General features: G+C 42.3%; 1 protein-coding gene across 2 annotated transcripts in view; it reads right to left on the bottom strand.

The window, feature by feature from the left end:
- JARID2 (jumonji and AT-rich interaction domain containing 2) overlaps positions 1–19,261 on the bottom strand; it is a 211,656-nt gene that overhangs the window by 25,215 nt on the left and 167,180 nt on the right. For both annotated transcript variants that reach the window (XM_040586638.1, XM_040586639.1), the window contains exons 5-6: positions 10,859–11,035; positions 1,392–1,624 (exon numbers count right to left, since the gene is read on the bottom strand). In XM_040586638.1, coding sequence (XP_040442572.1) covers positions 1,392–1,624; positions 10,859–11,035 — 410 coding nt within the window. The remainder of the gene's footprint in view (positions 1–1,391; positions 1,625–10,858; positions 11,036–19,261) is intronic.

Genomic DNA, 19,261 nt, shown 5'->3' with positions numbered 1-19,261 from the left:
GCATTGCACAATTGAAAATCATAGAATTACAGAAATATAGAATCATTTAGGTTGGAAAAGACCTTTAACGTAGTCAAGTCCAACTGTTAACGTAGCACTGCCAAGGCCACCACTAAACCCTGTCCCTAATCTCTGCATCTACATGGGTTTTAAACACCTCCAGGGATGGTGACTCCACCACCACCATGGCCAGACTGCTCCAGAGCTTGACAGCCCTTTTGGTGAAGAAATTTTTCCTAATATCCGATCTAAACCTCCCCTGGCACAACCTGAGGCAGTTTCCTCTTGCCCTGTCACTTACCTATGAGAAGGGACTGACTCCCTCTGCTCCTTGAGGAGAGCCATAAGGTCCCCCCCGAGCCCCCTCCTCTCCAGGCTGAAGCCCCCGGTTCCCCCAGCCCCTGCCCCGCTCTGGTCACGCTCCAGCCCCTCAGTGCCCCCCCGCAGTGAGGGGCCAGAGCTGAGCCCAGGGCTCAAGGTGCGGCCTCACCAGTGCCCAGCACAGGGGACGGGCACTGCCCGGGTCCTGCTGGCCACACTATTGCTGACACCAGCCAGGGTGCTGCTGGCCCCCTTGGCCACCTGGGCACGCTGGGGGCTCATGCCCAGCCGCCTGCTGACCAGCCCCCCCCAGGCCCTTCCCCGCCGGGCAGTTCCCAGCCCCCTGCCCCCAGCCCGCAGCGCTGCGGGGGGTGGGTGTCACCCGGGTGTGGGACCCGGCACGGAGCCGTGTTGAACCTCCTACGAGTGGCCTCGGCCCATCGGCCCAGCCTGCCCAGACCCCCCTGCAGAGCCTCCTGCCCCCCAGCCCATCAACACTCCCCCCAGCTTGGTGCCGCCTCCAGCTTACTGAGGGAGCGCTCGATCCCCTCGTCCGGGTCATTGATGGAGACATTAACCAGGCCTGGCCCCAGCGCTGAGCAGGACTCTGAGCTTTGTGTTGCTCACCGGAATGTAATGTCAGCTTCTCTACAGTGCCAGTGAGCCTCTAAGACAACCTGGGCACACCAGCCATACACAAAATTTGTTCATTCTTCCATGTGCTGCTCACCTTGCACCGTCAGCTGAGAGGCCAACAAGAGTGCCCGTCAGAAAGGTTTAATAAATAGCGATGTGAACCTCACTCTTTCATATGTATATGCTGGGTAACATAAAAACAGGGTTGTAAAGCATGCTTTATCATACCGACTTCCCGTATGTATCAGTTGTCTTTTTTCCTTCTTTTTCTCTTTCACTGAAAATTAACTCTCTGCTGTTTCCTTTCAAGGAGACTTTCAAATCTCTGCTTTAGAGGACTGCCACGTTCAGCCTACGCCAGGCAGTGAAAAATGGAGCTGGCACCTTGAAAGTCTGTGTTTCCCATGTGTCCACAGTTAAGTACAATTCCTTACCTGTTTCCTTAAGTCCTGAGCCGATCTATGAAGAGTGTGGTGGTTGCTGTTAGCGGTGAGCCCTTTCGTAGAGGAGCCAGTGTTTGCAGTAGGATGGTGATTAGCAGCAGCCTGGTCTTTTCGGCTCTCAGCCTTATGTTCGCTGTTCCTCTCCTTCCCTGGTGTGGCCTCTTTGCTTTTGTGTTTCTGAGCAGGTTCTTTCTCCTTCGATGATTTGCTGGACCCATTGAAAACTGAGAAGAGAGAAAACCAGACTATTAAGGAAAAAAAAAAAAGAAAAGAAAAAAAAATCATACTAGACCAACCTCTTAATTCAAAACAACCCAAACTTTCTCTGCTGTCAGTGTTGGGTATTCAGTGAGTGTCTTCTTACATCTAAAGTAAAATCAATACAGAAATAGATGCGCTGTTTTGCATATTTCTTTACATGAACAGATTTACTAAAGTATTTCCTTTGCTTGTTAACACACATTATCTTCAATATCCAAATTTAAACATACAAGGTATATTACTGTTTTGATTGACCTAAATTTAGACTTATCAGTTTGATTTTTGTTTATGACAGTTTTAATTAATTTTTTGCTGTTGCAGCAAGGGAATTCTAAACATAACCTAAACAGAAAAGGGATTTATTTTTACATTAAAAGCAAAAGAAAGGAAATGTTCCATGAAAAAGCATGTTTTGTTTTCATCAGTATCCAAACTGCTGAACCAAACCGACAGCAGTTTGCCTGTAGCAGACGAGATGCAAATAGAAAAAGGTACTTCTGCGAAGAAAGGAAAATACTAAAATCATTTTGGAATATGTCATATGCAGCAATGCTGGGACCTACAGTAAGCACCCTAGCCTTCTGCTGAAGTGAAGGGGTAAGAAATCACAGAACAGAAACCACGTTTTTTGTACAGTATTATGCAAGCACATACAAGTCTATCTCAGCAAGTTCTGTTCCTGTGCCTCTGCTGAACTGAAGAACTGTCACTGTTCTTTTGTTGTCAGGGAACATGAAAAGCTGAGGTTAAAAACAAACAAACACACATCACATTTCTCTATTTGTTTGTTAATCATAAATGTGAATTTATGTCAGTGCTGCCCCCTTTTCAGTGAAGCACTTGGCAGAGGTCCCCAGGGCTTGTGATCCAACACCCACAACACCAAGTGCCCTCCTGCCTTCTCTGCTCATCTGCTCTTGGGTTTTACCCCTGCCTTTTTGGCCAGGGTTTAGGAAAGGACGTAAATAAGAAAATTCAGCAATACTTCATAGCACATGTATCTAAAACCTATTTACTACACACAACACACAACATCTGTTTGGGAATATTAACTAGATGAATTAAATTACTGGTTTCTTGTGAAATGAAAGCCTTCTTTTCTCACTAAACATGATGTACATACCTTTTTATCTAAATTGTGAAGCTTAGTTGTCTCTATAGATGTCCTGTAGTATCACACTAGTAGCAGCAGTAATAGTAGTAATAATAAACAACCAACAATCCTGCTGGACAGAAAAGGGGCATCTAAACCGCTTTGGAGTAGACACCTACCTTCAAACCTCCCCAACCAGCTATCTACCTTCCCACCACACCTCTAAAAGCCAAAACTCCAGCACGCTATTGACAGATTTGTTATTCAGGTCACTTCTCATATTCAGTAGGTCCTAAGTGTTGAAGCAGATTATGTAAAAACAATTTTAAAAAAAATCACAATTGCTCTTCCTCCTCTCTTCCCTCTTGCATAAATTGAGTAAGAGCGAGAGAAAAGCTGTCGGCAGCGAAGTCACTGCTAATTCCCCCGTGGCTCCGTCACTCCCGAGCTCAGGAGCAACTGGCGCTGCCCCAGCCCGCCAAGGATTTTTCCGTGATTTCAGTGAAAGTCGCATAACCTCCGTGTCTCATTTCCAGTGATGGAACCGATAATAATTGCCAACCCCTCTCAGGGAGTTCATGACAATACATTTATCCTCCTCTGTAAGGAGTTCTCACATCAGATGGAAGGCGCTATAGACACACAAAGAACGACTATTTATTTTTAATAAGACATAGCACAAACAACCAATGGCAGCTTCATTGATATGTATTTCATCACTGCAAGGGATATTTTCCTTCGGGGGGAACAAATTGCATATACTGATCTGCTCATATGGAAACATTAAGTCAGAGAGATGAGTTTTCTGTATTCAGTTGCCACCTTATAAACTGAAAATTACTAAAACAGAAAACACAGCCAAAAAGCCAAATTGTGCACTTTAATGGTTCACCAAAAAAAAACCCCACCACCACCAAACCCCAGCGAACATGAGACAAGGTATATTTTATATGCAACAGCTCATTAATTTTAAGTGTCGTGGGAACCCTGCCAGTTTTACCCTCTGAGTAATTATCTTTTGTCTTAATTTGTAAGATTCTTGAAAGGAGGAAGAGAGAAATGGGAGAGAAAAAAATCTTCAGTCTCACAGGAAAAGCTTAAAAAGCTTAAAGCCTGAAAACAATAAAAAGGGAGAGATGCAGATGCAAAACAGTCCTAGTCAAGCTGTCTCTAGTAGATGGTATCAGTTTCTATAAAAATCAGTGTCTGTTTCTTCCAACACCTAGAATATTTTTATATCCAGCTAAATAGGTATAAAAACCTTTCTGCAGTAATAAGTTCTGCATAATTCACAAACATATTATGTGAACAAGTATCAAAACATTAACTTGATTAATTACAAAACATTATCACAAGCTAAGCATTTACAGGGGAGTTGGGGGCATGGAAATCCCCTGGACTATGATTTTGCCCCCACCTGAGTAAAAATGTAGAATTTATTGAGACAATAAATAAGTTATTTGGTACAACACAGGATTAAACTCTGGCCCTAAGAGCTAGTAAGACAGTTCAGTAAAAAAAAGAAATGGCCAAAAAAGACCAAAAAACTCCCCAAAGAAATCTCATTGTTGAAGAGCAACTAAGACTGAAACACCCACTTCTGAGGATGGAAAATAACAAAAACCCTAAAACCCCAACAATAAAATGATTGCTGATTCTTTTGTGTTTTCCTGTGCAGTAAACTGCATTCTCCTTTGTGTCTGCCAGCTCTTCAGTATTTCTGAGGCATTCCAGAAAAGCAAAAAAGGTGTACCTTATGCTTTACTATGCCCAGATATAGGTGCGCCCCAGCTACAATCTCCTATCCTAGAGATAATTCTGACACGCGCAATATCCAAAGTTCTGCTCCCAGGGTTTTTTTCCTCATGAAAGAGTAGTCAACAAAGGTTTCATCTCTAAAGCAATAATTTCATTAAAAAACCAGAAAGTCAGGAAAAAAGTTCAACCCACAAATAGTGAAAATCACATTATTTCAGGAAGAAATCTTTTGCAGTCCCAAATTATTATTATTTTACGCTACCTTAACAGCTCTGTATTTTCAGAACAGCTTTTAGTTAAAAGGTAAGAGCACTACTAACAAATAATTAGAAGTGCCAATAAATTATCAGACACTTCAAATGAAGTAAACTGATATCCTTTTATCCGTACCTATCTGAATGCTTGTGCTCAAAAAATGCTGTGTCCTCCAAAGCAATTATTATTATCATTAAGCTGAAACAATAAGAGTCCCAGGGTGAAATACTTGTGGGTCTTCTGGTTAGCAGTGATGATCAAATGCAAAGGAACTGAAGCACTATATTCAAAACTTGCAAGCACTGGAGGTTTTTAAACCACTGATATAATTTATGGCAGCAGAGCAAAACCTTATGGCAGGTGTGATCCCCACGGATGCATCACAGTGCTCCCTGCAACAGGGGAACTGGACCCTGGGCACCAATATTCACCCAACATCCCAGCCGGGGACTTTGGGTATCTCATTTGGAACTGTAATAAAGAATCCCTACACAAATCCACGCAAACTGTGCCAACTCTGTGTGTGCTAGGTGCAGCTATACTAATAGCTAAAAAAATTTTTGACCAAGTAAAGCCACAGATGGACTCAATTACTACCAATTAACTAAGCATTTACTACAGGAATTGACATTGCAGTGAGCGACCAACATTTATTGTGTTTTCAGCAATTTTCTGAAGTATTCCTACAAATTAATTTGCATGCAAGTATTTTATAGGATACATCCAGCCAGCCATTCAGAAGCCAATTTATAGTATGTACAATAATCAGGCTTTCACTGTGTAAGCAGCAGAATTACTAGGCTGGGTTGAGCCAACTGCTGACTCCATGGGCAAAGCTTTCTCTCCCAAGCCCTCCTGGAGATTATTTCTGCACCAGATATGCTTTATACATGAGGTAACAGGGGAGTCTGTTGCAAGGAGAGCACAGTACTGGTGTACGAACCCTTTTGCTTTATGCCAGCATCTGCAAGATGAAGGCATGGACCATACATAGAATCATAGAATCGTTTAGGTTATCAAGGACCTTTAGTATCATCAAGTCCAACTGTTAATCGAAGACGGCTCTTCACATCAGTATGTACACATATGCCGCGTGTTGCAGAGCTCGTGTCGTGTAAAGCAACTGATTGTGCATTCATAAAACTATCCAAAACAAAGAGGGAAGATAAGAGTGAAAGGGAGAAGCTTTGTTTTTAGAAGGAGAAAAGGGAGCTTTGCCAATGCTGTGAACCCAAGCCAGCTATTCCAATGCAAACCTCATGTTGTTACATAGACCATGTTTGGGAAGAGATGTAATATTAATCAACTTTCTGGCATTAAATATCCATTACTGTACAAAAACATTCTTGCTCTGGCTTTAATTCAGTTTTAAGTCACTGTGAAAACATTTATGTGGCTCTCAAACTGCCTTAAAGGACCCAGGCAATAATTCTTTTCCCCTCTCAAAGGAACTAAAACAATGATCCACTTCCATAAAACAAAGTATTTTAATACTGCCGATTGTTTTCCTTAAGTGCTGGGTCTGTTCAGCCTTCTATAAACCATTTCCAGAGACAGAAGTTGTCTTCTGGAGCCCCCCAACACGATCTACCTACTCAGGGTCAGTGGCAAAGGTGTACTTCAGGAGAAACAGACACCACGACAACCTCTGAAGATGCGTGGTACCACCGCTCCCACACTTCTCCAGCCCTAACGCAACACTACGCAATTTGTCAGTGGACAACTCCGCAACAAAATTTCCATCGCTGCATGCTAACAGAAGTCACACAGGATGACCATGGCAGATAACAACGAATTTCTTTTTGACACTATCAATAACACAGGTCAAAACCCTACGTGCACAGGAATACATTGGGCCACTGAGAGGAGCATTATTGGTATGTGACACCACACCACTGTTTGCAAAAATTCAATACCAAGTGTCTCGCCTTAGCACAAATTCATTACTCTCACCTAAACATTATGGCACAAACAACATCAAAAGGGTCACTGGCTAAGCAGCAAGTCCATACAAGAAGTGTCTATCTGTTATCACGAGTCTCTCACCAGGATAACAATTCAATTTTTTCGAGCAACTTCCAGCTCCCCCATTCTTCTCCACAGGTCATACATCCAGCTACTGAAAATCCGCAAATCGCCAAATGTGTTGTGCCTGATTTGCATATTTAAATATGTAAATTGCTGCAAAACGGGTAATTTTCATGTTACATATTTTTGCAGAAAAATTAAATGTGCAAAAATGTTTATTGCAACAATTACTGGTTCCATGGTATTTCAACAAAAGGCTGTAAATCATCAAAATAATTGCCTACCCATTAACTATTGTAGCACTCTGCCTGAAATTTTCTCATTCTGTATTTTAGCTGGATGCAAAAAATATTTTTCTCCTAAATGTTTACCTCTTCAGGATTAATTTCACTAAAAAAGATGCATGAGCCTAAGACTCTGTCTTATGTACCCACTCACAAATATCACATTTAGTTAAAACCAAAACTAAATAAAGAATTGCAACCACAAATTAGAATTTTCTCAACACACTCAAACAGTAAGGTATGTAAAAGATATGCCATTTAAGTCCAAGATATACAAACACTGTACTGAACTGTATCCTGAAATAAGAAAAAACCCTCTGTCTACGATCTTTTCCTGCATCATCTTTGTTATTACACATGTAAGGGAATTACTCTGCTAAATTATCCATTGCAAATTGAGAAGCGAAACACACTTCTGTATTTCTGGTAAGCAAGGAAGACAGCACTAACGCAGAGGATAGTATTTCTTCCAGCAATGCCTGCTTACTATGCACTACTGCCAGATTTGTTTTGAAATTTGAGCCCCAAGAAAAAAGGCATCTATACAAATTTCTCCCCTGCTCATTTCAGCCAGAAGGCATGCACAACAGTTTTAGCTGACCACGGTAACAAAACACAGCACAGGCCAGTAACCATTTCTGACCCACTGGGTTTTCTGACACGCGAGAGCCGGTTTGCTTCAGCTAAGGGAACAAGACTCTCCTTCAGGAAGAAGTCTGGTTACAAATAATAATGGCTAACTCTGCTTTCCTAAATGTCAATCTGAACTTAATTGTCCGTCTCAGGCATCTGAAGACCAACATGACACTGCCAGGTATGCTGGCCCAGATGCGCACTCCTCTCCACCTTTGAACTGCTGGGCTGGCGTGAGAAATACCTAATTCTGCAACCATCCTTCTGAAGGAAATTAGCCAACCATTATTAGAGGAACCGTAGCCTCCTGCATGCAATTTCAAAGTTGTCTACGCAACTGTATCCGTGCACACCCCTCCGAGGCTCCTCCCGAGGCCCTTTTCCAGTCCACAAGCCCTTTCAAGTCGAGGAACGCCTATCCTCTTTTGCTCTCCTGATGGGACCGATAACCCAACAACTCCCTAACTGCATCTTCCAGGTTCTGATCCCAGCCTGCCCAACAAAACACTTGGCACCTGCAAACATTTCCTTCAAGAGCCTGCAGAGAAAATCTTCCATTGTGCCACAGAATGAAATCAAAGTAGGACTTACTTAGTTGTGAGGAATTCAAAGAATTACTTTTAAAGAAACAGAGACCTAAGCCTACCCTCTTACCTACAACTTGGAATTTCCTCCCAGCAGTGGGGAGATGTAATTTAGACTCGGTACCTCCCTGGAAAGACTTGCTAAATATCCCTTTTCCACAGTCCCATGAATGTGGGGAATAAACACTTCTCCTGCCAAACATTTTACTTTGCTCTCTAACAGCTGTATATGTGATCAGAAGTCCTAAGAAATGAGGATGCAAAGGCACAGGTAACAATCCGATGCTTTAAATATATCTATGTAAGCGGGAAGGTTGGAAGGCAACAAGTCAGTTGAGCTAATTACTTCAATTCATGCAGCAAGCTATGCCACGTGTTATACATGCTTCTTATTCATACTCAGGCATTCTCCATTGAGTTAGCTGTCCAAAAGGTGGCTCAACAGGCCAGGTTATAATAAATAGTTTGGTGTGCAACCCTAATAATGTCCCATAATGGCGTCAGAAGAGGATATTGACAAATGACTTTGCCCAGGAAAGTTGTTCTGGCCCCATTTAATACAAAGCAATCATCTGACACTGTCTAATGACATTAATCAAGCTCTGAACCTTTGTTGTTCTATGTCATAGCAAATGCTTAGCATTTTCAGGTCCAAAGTGCTTGACTACACATTGTATATTAAAAACAAAAGACTTTAATTCATTAAAAATAGACTCTCACGCTAGATTAAGTTCATTTGCTGCACCCGTCCCTGGTCTGCCTTTGTGTGTGGTCTCATTTAAAACAGACACACATGAACCAGAACCTACTTTATTCACAGGAAACAAAAATACAATTGGCTGTCAACCAAAATAACAGACACTGAAAAATGGGAATACCCCTGGGTAAGGAAATTTTAATTAAAAAAAAAAAAAAAAAAAGGGGGGGGGGGAAGGGGAGAAAAAGAAAAAAATGACAATGACGAAGAAGCAGCAGCTGCGTTCTCTGGGAATTCCTGTTTCATCACCTTTGTCAAAACATCTCACATTGTCTCCTATGTATTTTATAAAGGTCTCTTGCAGATCTATTAAAGCAGCAGCTTCATTTATGTTCACTCTGATCTATATTGATAAAGATTATGAAGCCATTAGATGGCTCATTAAGTTTGCCTTTACTTACCCCCAATTAAGATTTCAGGTGTCTCTGGTTTTGAGCTAATTTCAAAGTGGCTGCCATCTGGGACATTCTCAAGGAACACGATCAGATCCTTTTGTAATGATATATCACATTTAAAACACTAAGGCAGCAGCTCTGTTACACGCACTCTCATTTTCCATATGTAGAGTTTTGTGCCTGTTATTTGGGGGGTTTTATTTAGAAATCAATTTAAAGTGCCAAGTTTTGATCCATGGCTTTTATAGGATTAAAACTCTTGCTCATAGCTGACAGCTGAAATGCTATTAGGCCTAACGTCCCCTTGTACTTCTCCACAAACGGTTCACAAAAAGAGAATTTTTGAGCTTTGGTGGGCAATAAAAACCAGATTCAGATGTAGTCATGAAAAATAATTTTGGTATGTGTAACAAGGGTGTTCTTTATAGAAAACTCCCTTTTGAAAAGCAGAGATGAGGACTAGCACAATGAAGTAATTGGGATCTACTAATCTCTTCTTCAGAGCAGAGTAGCACAAAAGGAGAGGAAAAAAAAGCAGGCAGAGGTTACAACTCAAAAAGTGTGCTGTAGAGGGACCTTCCTCTCAGTCCTTCTACTAAGAGGAGGAGAGCTGAATGGCAGTCACCAGAAGGAAGGTAAACTAAAACTTAAGATGGGAACAGAGAGCACAGGCTCCATTTTGAAATTCTGTCAGGCAGAGAAGGCACAAAGTTGTTAGGATACAAGAGCTCTTGCTGGAGAGAGAATCAGATCACGCAGGACTTTGAGAGTGGAGCATTATAGCAGCCTCAGAAAATTTTCAGTGTGGCTTTTAGGTCTTCCATTCTACACTAGATGACGTTGCAATATATATGGATCCATTCATCAAGACATGGCATAAGGACTTCATGACAGAAATACTGTGTAAGGAATGCAGCTTGTGTTGATTTGCAAAGAAATAACTGACTTGGAAAAGCTTCTTCCAGAAAATCCTTCAATCAACAACATGAACGCAGTTATCTTAACCTACTGCAATTGTGGTATCAATATTGCATGTGAGAAATTAAGTGTTGCCCCTGTCACACATTTTGATAACTTATGAATGCTCATATTTAACTTTGATAAAATAAAATCATTCTAGATTTAAGCAAGTCTCAAAAATGCCAGAGAGAGAGTGACTCTGTGTGCCTATACATATTTATGTGTGTATAATTCCAGCCCTGCAGTTACAGTTCTGCCACAGATGGACTTCAGATTGTCAGGAGAAACAGGTTAAAACAGAAGATGCTAACACTACATCTTGATCCATTTTCCCATTATGGCCTGTATCCTTTTTCCCTCAGATCCAGAAGGACGGACAAGAATTAAGCACATTCAGCTCACAGATTCTTTACTAGGCAGTACAGGAGAACATCACTACTTAGGACCTACCTTGCCCATTTGGTACATGTTTATGTGTTTTTCCTTTCCTGGGGGTTGACTGGCATGATGATGAAGCATTGTTTGTGGCTGTTTTTGCGTCCTCTGTCTCCTCCTCCTCCTCTTCTTCATCCTCATCATCCTGAGAGCTTCCAAAATATACCATGTTGCTGGGCAGGGCTGGAGAACCTGATCATTATAAAAAAATGGCTCATTAGCATCGTTACATTCACTTACTGCACTAACCATACTGATCATAACCTACTTTAGTGTTATGCATAGCAAGGAAGAGGGGGACTCTGAGATGGAAGGTCACACTAGTGCATGACTAACTGGAGGGGGTTTATTTATTAATTTTTACCAACAGGATACATATGTGCTTGAAAAGCAGACTTTCCCTGTGCCCCAAGCACATTCTATTCATACTTTAGACAATCAGTCTTGCTACAAGCCCTAATGAATAGCTTTGTGTATTCAGAAAAAAACTAATGCACGTGCTTAATTTCAAATGCGTGCCTAAGTGCCTTACGGAAGTCTTAATGCACAAACTAGAAGCTTACAGCTTTCACCAAACAGAAGAAAAAAAAGAGAATTTACAAATCAGCCTGCACCCCAGCAATATTTTTAGGTTATTATTGTACTAAAATACTAGTATTTAAACTTCACAATGCTTTGCAGACCTCAACAATATTGTACATGATGTTTCTCAGTATTCTGGTACAGTTTTAAACAAAGAGAAAAAACGAGACATCGGGATGTTTAAATTTGCCTAGGAGGTCCCTGGCAAAGGACAAAAAAAGAGTAAAGGAGTCCTGACTCCCCATGTGCTCCTCTTAAGGATGTTGCTTCTCATCTCTTGTTTACTTCTCATGATGCTCCCCCTAACCTGCCTTGTTTGCACACGGGTAAGGCACAACATGCAATTAAGTGAGAGAGAAGTGAGGATTCACAGGCTTAACAACAATATAGGACTGGAATTTAAATGCGACTCTTGCACAACATTTCTTTTATGTGTGTCCAGCAACAGTGTACAGGTTTCCTTGCACTGCATCAGGACACATGACGTGACTGTAGCAACCTAAATAACTATTTTTAGATGTACAAATACTGCTGACAACTAATGGCCACTTTCCTTTATGCCCGATATTAGCCTCTACTTCAAAATGAGTCTTCTGTCTATCCCCTGGAGGGACAGGTGCCCTAGGAGCCCTCTACTTTTCTCAGAAAGGTTTTTCTGGGTGAAGAAAGGGAAAAACAGAAAGTCAATAGAAGTGCAGAACAGGGGCTCATCACTTCAATTCTTTCCCTGTAGCTAAATAAAAGAAAGGACAAAGAGAGCTGGGCTACAGACCAGCAACACAAGGTAGTGGCTATTTGGCTGATGCTTCCTTAGGAAACACTTCTGGCTTCTAGCTCCTCAGAACAGCAATTCCCTGGTTTGGTTGGTTTTGAGCTGTTGGTGTTGCCATTGCCAACAACTAACGAAAGGTTGTTTGTGGGTTGTGTATTCTCTGCTCCCATGTGGTTTGTACAAAACACTCTAACTACAAAAATTAAATTCTAATGAACGGATAGCTAAATAGGGCACAAAACCAGGGATAGGCTGTTCCTGCAATGAACCAACCTTTCCTTCACGTACTGGTTTGGGTTGGGATGTTTGTTCATAGTAGTTTGTAGAGGGCTATGTTTTGGGTTTTTGACCAAACCAGCAGTGGTAACACAGGGATGTGTTAGTTACTGCTGAGCAGTGCTTGCACAGCGTCAAGGCTTGCCCCACACACACCTTGTTTCTCACACTGCCCCACCAGCGAGCAGGCTGGGGGAGGGGGGGCAGAGGTTGGGAGGGGACGCAGCCAGGACAGCAGACCCCCACGGACCAAAGGGGTGCCCCAGACCGCACGGCACCGTGCTCAGCAATAAAAGCTGGAGAAAGGAGGAGAGAGGAAGGGACTTTTGGAGTTACAGTACTGTCAGGTGTGATGAAGCCCTGCTTTCCTGGAGATGGCTGAATGCCTGTCTGCCAGTGGGAAGTACTGAATGGATTCCTTATTCTGCTTTCCTTGCGCTCAAAGCTTTTGCATTACATATTAAACTGTTTTTCTTTACCTCATGAGTTTTTATCCCATGAGTTTTCTTAATTTTCTTACTTCCAATTCTCTCCTCCATCCCGCTAGGGGGAAGCAAGCGAGCTGCCATGTGGGGCTCAGCTCCCACCTGTAAAGACCTTTGCTCTTGGTCTCTTTAATGGCCCCTTGGGGACTACGGCTGCCTTGGGGAGAAGCAGAGAGAAACCCCACCGCACCCCGTGCTGTGCATCGGTGGTAGGCTTGGGACAGCCAGGGAAAACTCTGCACCTAGGGCATGGCGATTCTGCCCCCTGAAATAACATACTTAACAATCCGTCCAGCTTAGACGTAAATGTATGGACATATGGTTATCCTAGGGGGAACGCCTTTTGCATGCCACAACTTTCACATTTACATAGACTAATGATCAAATTAAGACTGCTGACACATTTCACGGCATGAGAGCTGTAGCAACTTATAGAAACAAAAACCTTCGCATTTTTATGCAAGCCCAGAACTTTTTGGCACACTCTAGGCAATCAACCATAGTAGGTAAGAGGTGCTGAGAGGCACATTAATTCTTCTGCTTGGAGGGGAGCTTTAAGTCTCAACAGCAACTAACTAGAAGATTCCAAAACAGTTAGTCTACAACAGTGCTGCCTGAAAAATAAGATATTTTTTTTTTTACATCTAGATACCCAAGTCTGTGGTATGGATTCAGAAGTTATTAGCTCTGCAAGACTGTATTGTGCAACAGTTCTAATCAGGATCCAAAGTCTGGCACCATCACGGCATTAACGCATTGACAAATGATAGCAGTAAAAGAAACTTACTGTTAGGAACCCTCAAAATTAGATTCAAACACAGACTGAAATCTCTCTATTATAATAGAAACAGTCAGAAATTTTATCCTTCTGAGACACTACAATAGGAGACCAGATAGAGCGTCTATTCTCTAAGCCTCATCTTCCCTAGAGTTCCATATCCCTGAGCCTTTTTGTCAGCTGCTTTCAACAGCAACCACCAAAAAAAATTATCATCTGCGACGCAAATGTTATTACAACAGCAATCTTACTTTTCTTTTCTTTTTTTGTATGCACAGAATAAAATACAATACTGTGTCCTTCTGCTTAGAAAGGAAGGAGGGTCCAACCCAAGTGTGACAGCAGACAGAAACTTCACCTAACTCTTGGTATTCAACTGTTGTAATCTCAGTGCATAAATCTTTGGCCAGAATGACATTTTTTAATTCTTTCCAATCGAGGACTGTGAACAACAACGGTTAAACTGCATTCCTGGGACAGCTGGGACTGTTTGGGAAGTACATTTCCAGAAAAATTAGACTAGCAACATCCAATAACACAGGAGAGTCCTGCTAGCCCTCACTTTACTGATCTACGTGCTCTGCAATATGAGACCTTGGAGAAAACCTAGTGTTCAGGCTGGGTTGCCACCCCCCCTCCTGCTCCCCAGCTTTTCCTACATATTAAAGTTGACTTACAAAACAGAAAGGAAAGAAAAAAAAAAAGGCTGAACTCAAACATTTTCATTCTATTTAAGCACTGCTATGGATGAAGGACACTGAAAGAAATATAAAAGCTTTGAGTTTTCTTGCTTACTTTTTATATTAGAACTATTTTAATCATCATCTTTTATAGTAAGATTTCCATTCTGGAATAGCCTGAAGTACCGAGAATTTGTTCACACCTATGGGTTGAGCTGATTAAAACCCCTTTCACTTTAAGCCTAGGTAGCTAAACATGTCCAAAAGGCTGAGAAAACACTAGTTTAAAATACTGGAACAGGCTACTCAGACTCCTGATACTGCAAATTCCCTTTACGAGCAAACTGAAGGGAAGACAAGCCTTTAAGTACACTGTGATTTCATTTGAGCTGAAAGAGTAACATGTTGATTATACAACACCTGATGTGCTAAGTGTGAGCAGCTGACGTGCGCTGGTGGTGGTTTACACCAAGCAAAGAGCCAAGAGAACACCCTAAAACTCCTCCTACTGAAATAAAACTCCAGACTCCTCCTGCCTGAAGAACTAATGAAGCTCATACATGTGAAGCTGCAGCGGTAAAAGTGGAAGCTAGGCGATCACTCACCTTCTTTATCATAATACAGACTCCTGTCCTAAATATCCCTCATCGCCTCCGAGACCAGACAGGGATGTGCACATGATGATGTAGCCTACCTCTACAAGGGACCCCAAAACTGCTGATTTATATAAAAAAATACTAAGTAGTGCTATTGTAGCCATGAATGTCTAAGACCATTGAAGATGTGGAGAAGAATGTGTGCTCAAGAGCTGGTTTGTTTCTTCTAGGTATAGCAATTGGTCTAACAAAATATATTGCCCTTCCTCATAAATCTGGACTGTCTTCATCTCAAGTTAACAACATGGTAGTTTTCCTTACAGATTTCACTGAGACTTGCTGCTCTCAGGTTTCTCCATGTATAACAGGTATTCATCATGAAAATGATGTATGACAGCAAGATGATAAAAACCCTCAAAATTGGCATAAGAATAAAGAATACTGCAGGTTCACCAGACATACATGCATACATGTTCACAGAACATACAGCTGCAGATGCTTGCTTGATTTTTATTTTTCAACACACTATTCTGCACATTTTTGTCTGCCTGGACACACTCAGCAACAGAAACCCACGGGGCAGCTATGCCAGTTCATTCTTGCGTGTATTTTGCTAGCCAGACAAGAGTAAGGATGCGCAATCATCCCTCCTCTTCCTCTTGCCTTCCCCCAGCACCAGGGCATGATTCTCAAAGCCTGCCCAGGGCAACTGAAAGATTAACATTAGAATTTAATTAATAACCAACACCAAAAGAGAAGAGCTGCAATGCGATAGAGGGCAACATCTGTGCCTGGGAGGTGGTGCATGCCAGGTCTCAGCACTCTGGGTATGCAATTCCCCTCTTCCTTGCTTTCCATCCCCAAGAAAACAGCAGAAAAATCGGTGAGACAGTTACGAGAGCCTGTGGCTATATTGGATTTTGCAAGTCTCCTGTGCTGGGAGCCCCCAGGTTGTGCAGGCAGCTGCTACCATGGGCACTGCAGCGGATGAAGGGGAAGAGCAGGGGTCCAGCCCTCCAGCACCCAGGGAAGGTATGTGAGCAGCCCTCCACATTGAGACACCCACCCTGCTGCCCACCCCATCAGCAGGTGCCTGAAAAACCCACTCACTCAGCAAATGTGATGGTAATCTAGAAAATAAAATTTGACTTCCCACCACTTATGTAGAAGACATTTCATACAAGGAACCAGCTAGACTGTCTGTGGCTGCATGGACATTTTTCTTGGCATCATAAATGGTCTACAGAGTATCTGCCTCCATCTGGCCTCTTGTTCTTATTCCTGTGCCACCACCTTGACTGTGGCAGTATAATATTTTGTGGGGCCATGTGGTGAATCGGATCAGGGAACTGATTCAGATTAAAATCCCAGACTAAGGAAATTAAAGTCCACTAATAAATGCTGTAACCGTAATGCAATGTTACAAGTTCTCAAGTAAAGATTTGGAAAATTTCTATGCACACTTTTTCTTATTGAATATGTAGCTTAATATATCACTTTATGTTATTAAACAAAACATGAGACACAGTATGTTTCCAGTATCATGTAGAAGCTGCACATTTTACATTCTGTCCTGACGATGTCTAGGCACATACTTCCTAAATGCTCCCCCTCCCCAAGACAGTCGATTTGTTTTGCATCAATGTTTGTACAAAAGCACATGCCATCACCAGAGAACTGGATGAGGCAATCGCAACACATGGGAAAGGAAGAAGCAGCCATGGCAGAAGAAGTAAGCTGAAAGAAAGGGCAGGCAACAGCAGCAGCACAGAGGAAGGCAGGAACTCAGATGGGCTGGGGCTGAAGAGGGAAGCGGTCAGAGGCGAGTTAGCAAACGGACACAGGATGCAGGACCAACGGGAGAGGGAAGCTACTGAAAAAATTGCTGATGTGAGATAGTAACAAATACAGGAAAGCAGGAAGGCCACCTTGTCTTGAGCAGCTTTAACAGGAGTACCTGTCTGATAGTGCTGCTGACTTGCTGCCCTGTCCTGGACACATGCCACTCACCTTCTGCTCAACAGGTCGCTGTGAACTCACAGTTGAGAGCAGAAAAGCTATGGCCAAGGCCAGGCTGCAAGCTGGGAGGAACTTCCCAGCCCTCTCCTCTGCCTCACCGCGGGAAGGCCAAATTGCCAAAGCTGGCCCTCATCCTGCTGTTTTGAAAGCCCAACAAATTGTTGGGGCTGTCCAAGGGATTGCAAACCACATGGAAAGCTCGGACAGCTAACAGAATGGCAGGTAGCCTCTCCTCTCCTCACCAGTATCAGAGCAGGAGTTACTGCTCCTCTGATCAGACACCACTGTGCGTGGCAAATTTTGAGAAAATCATTAATGATGAGTTGGGTTTTTTTAATTCACTCATCATAGTTATAGTGAGCTATGAATTATTACAAAAAGGGAGGATACTCAGCTCTTTAAAAAATGAGGTTTGAAGTACATTTGGCAACTGGTGCCGTCAGTATCTGCAGTTTCATTATTGAAATTCTCTTGAGTATTTTTGTCTTCCCTCCTATTGTGAGAGTAACACAAAAGAAAACCTAACTATATAGGAAAAACAATTACCACAACTATACACAAAGCATTGCCTAATGCATATGAAAGGATGACAAATGTATTTTATATCCTTTGTTATAACAACACGATGCTTATACAACAATAAGTATAAAGTAAAATATTTTTTTTTAAGTCACGGTGCAAAATTCAGGCTGGCTAATAACAGTAGGCAGAACTGATGCTTACACAACCTGTACATACAGATGCACTGACCTCAGCAGCAAGCGCCTGATTAATAGAATAAACTATACTCTTTTTCAGCCATTTTATTTGACTAATGAGGTTATTAATTTTTTTTTTATTTGACAAGTGTGTAGTTTTCCCTCCTAAATTACAGTATGTTTTGTTTCTCATTAAATTACATTAACTTTTGTCTTGGACTAGCTAAACATTTTTTAAAAACTCTGAATTTGGATCCGAAGAGTGGAATCAGAAGTACGGAAAGTGCATGTGCTTTGCCAAAAGCACTATTTCATTACTCTTCAGAATTAGCTGGCAGTGTTTCTGCAATATTTACTGAAGTACAAACCAAATGTTTTCATCTGGACAGGATTCAAACCCTGGTATGTTACAACCACAACAAAAATCATCTCAATCCAAGAGCCTTCTCTGTAATTTGGGCTGTGGTTTCTGCAAAATTGGAGGATTCTTCTCCATGAATTATTTACACCAACTCCCCCTCTAGCTCCTCTCTTTTATTTCCTCCTAACAATTAAACATAACCCAGATGTGCTTTGGAAAAATCTTAAAACAATTTAAGACATCAAAATGATTTAAGCACAAGGCAGGTCAAGGTATGCGGGCCTTCAGCCTGCCCCGATAAGCACGCGGCATGCCAAGCCCTACAACGAACCGCAGCCGCAGGTTTGGCTTCTGCTCCGACCCACGACCCCATTTCGGGGCTGTATGCAGGTGGAAAAACCTCGCCTCCCAAATGCTCCTGATGTACTGGCACCTCAATGCTTAAAATTTAGGGCCTGCTTCTCATTTATTATATGTCCTACTTATTACGTTTTGGCAGGACAGCGCCAAGTCCCTGAAGTGCGAATAAATGTAATTTATGCCTGCACTTTATGGTCGTTTTACGGAGCAAGGCTAAAAGAGAATGAACTGCATAAACTCTATAGGAAAGAGCAATTGTATCTCACTTGCCTGGCTCCACCTGCAGGAACAGTCCCAGAGGGAGCTCCCCAGTGCCTGAGCCAGGGGGAGGAAAAGGCCATCCCAAGTCCAGAAATAAAACAGAGCTCATAAACACACCGACGCTCAAACTCTCCCTTCCTCTGCCGTTGTACGAATCACCAAGTTGCTTAGTGTTATGGCTAGTGCAGTGACACAAACCCCCATTTTCTTGGTCCATTCTTCAAAGCAGTAGAGCTAAACCCAAAAAGCCAAAGAAAATTGTTCCTTTTCTAGAGAAACCGAGTAAGGGTGGGGAATGTGTGAATCTGCAGGGAAAAAATCAAAGGTTCACTTTCCAAAGTCAACAGAACACACAGCAGAGTGACAGACTACAGAATATTAAAAAAAAACAAGTAGAGCGTGTCTCACGTCTACAGTTCATATCTGACCATCTCAAAGCAGTTTACTGTCACTAACCTGCCTAGATTTGGCAAGGAACCTCAAACCCAACCTTTCCCACATACACTTCGACCCCCGACTTTACGCTCCCCTCCACCATGAACAAGACAAG

This window comes from Falco naumanni, chromosome 3 (genome assembly GCF_017639655.2).
Source record: "Falco naumanni isolate bFalNau1 chromosome 3, bFalNau1.pat, whole genome shotgun sequence".
Classification (NCBI taxonomy): domain Eukaryota; kingdom Metazoa; phylum Chordata; class Aves; order Falconiformes; family Falconidae; genus Falco; species Falco naumanni.
This window is presented reverse-complemented; position numbering and strand designations above follow the sequence as displayed.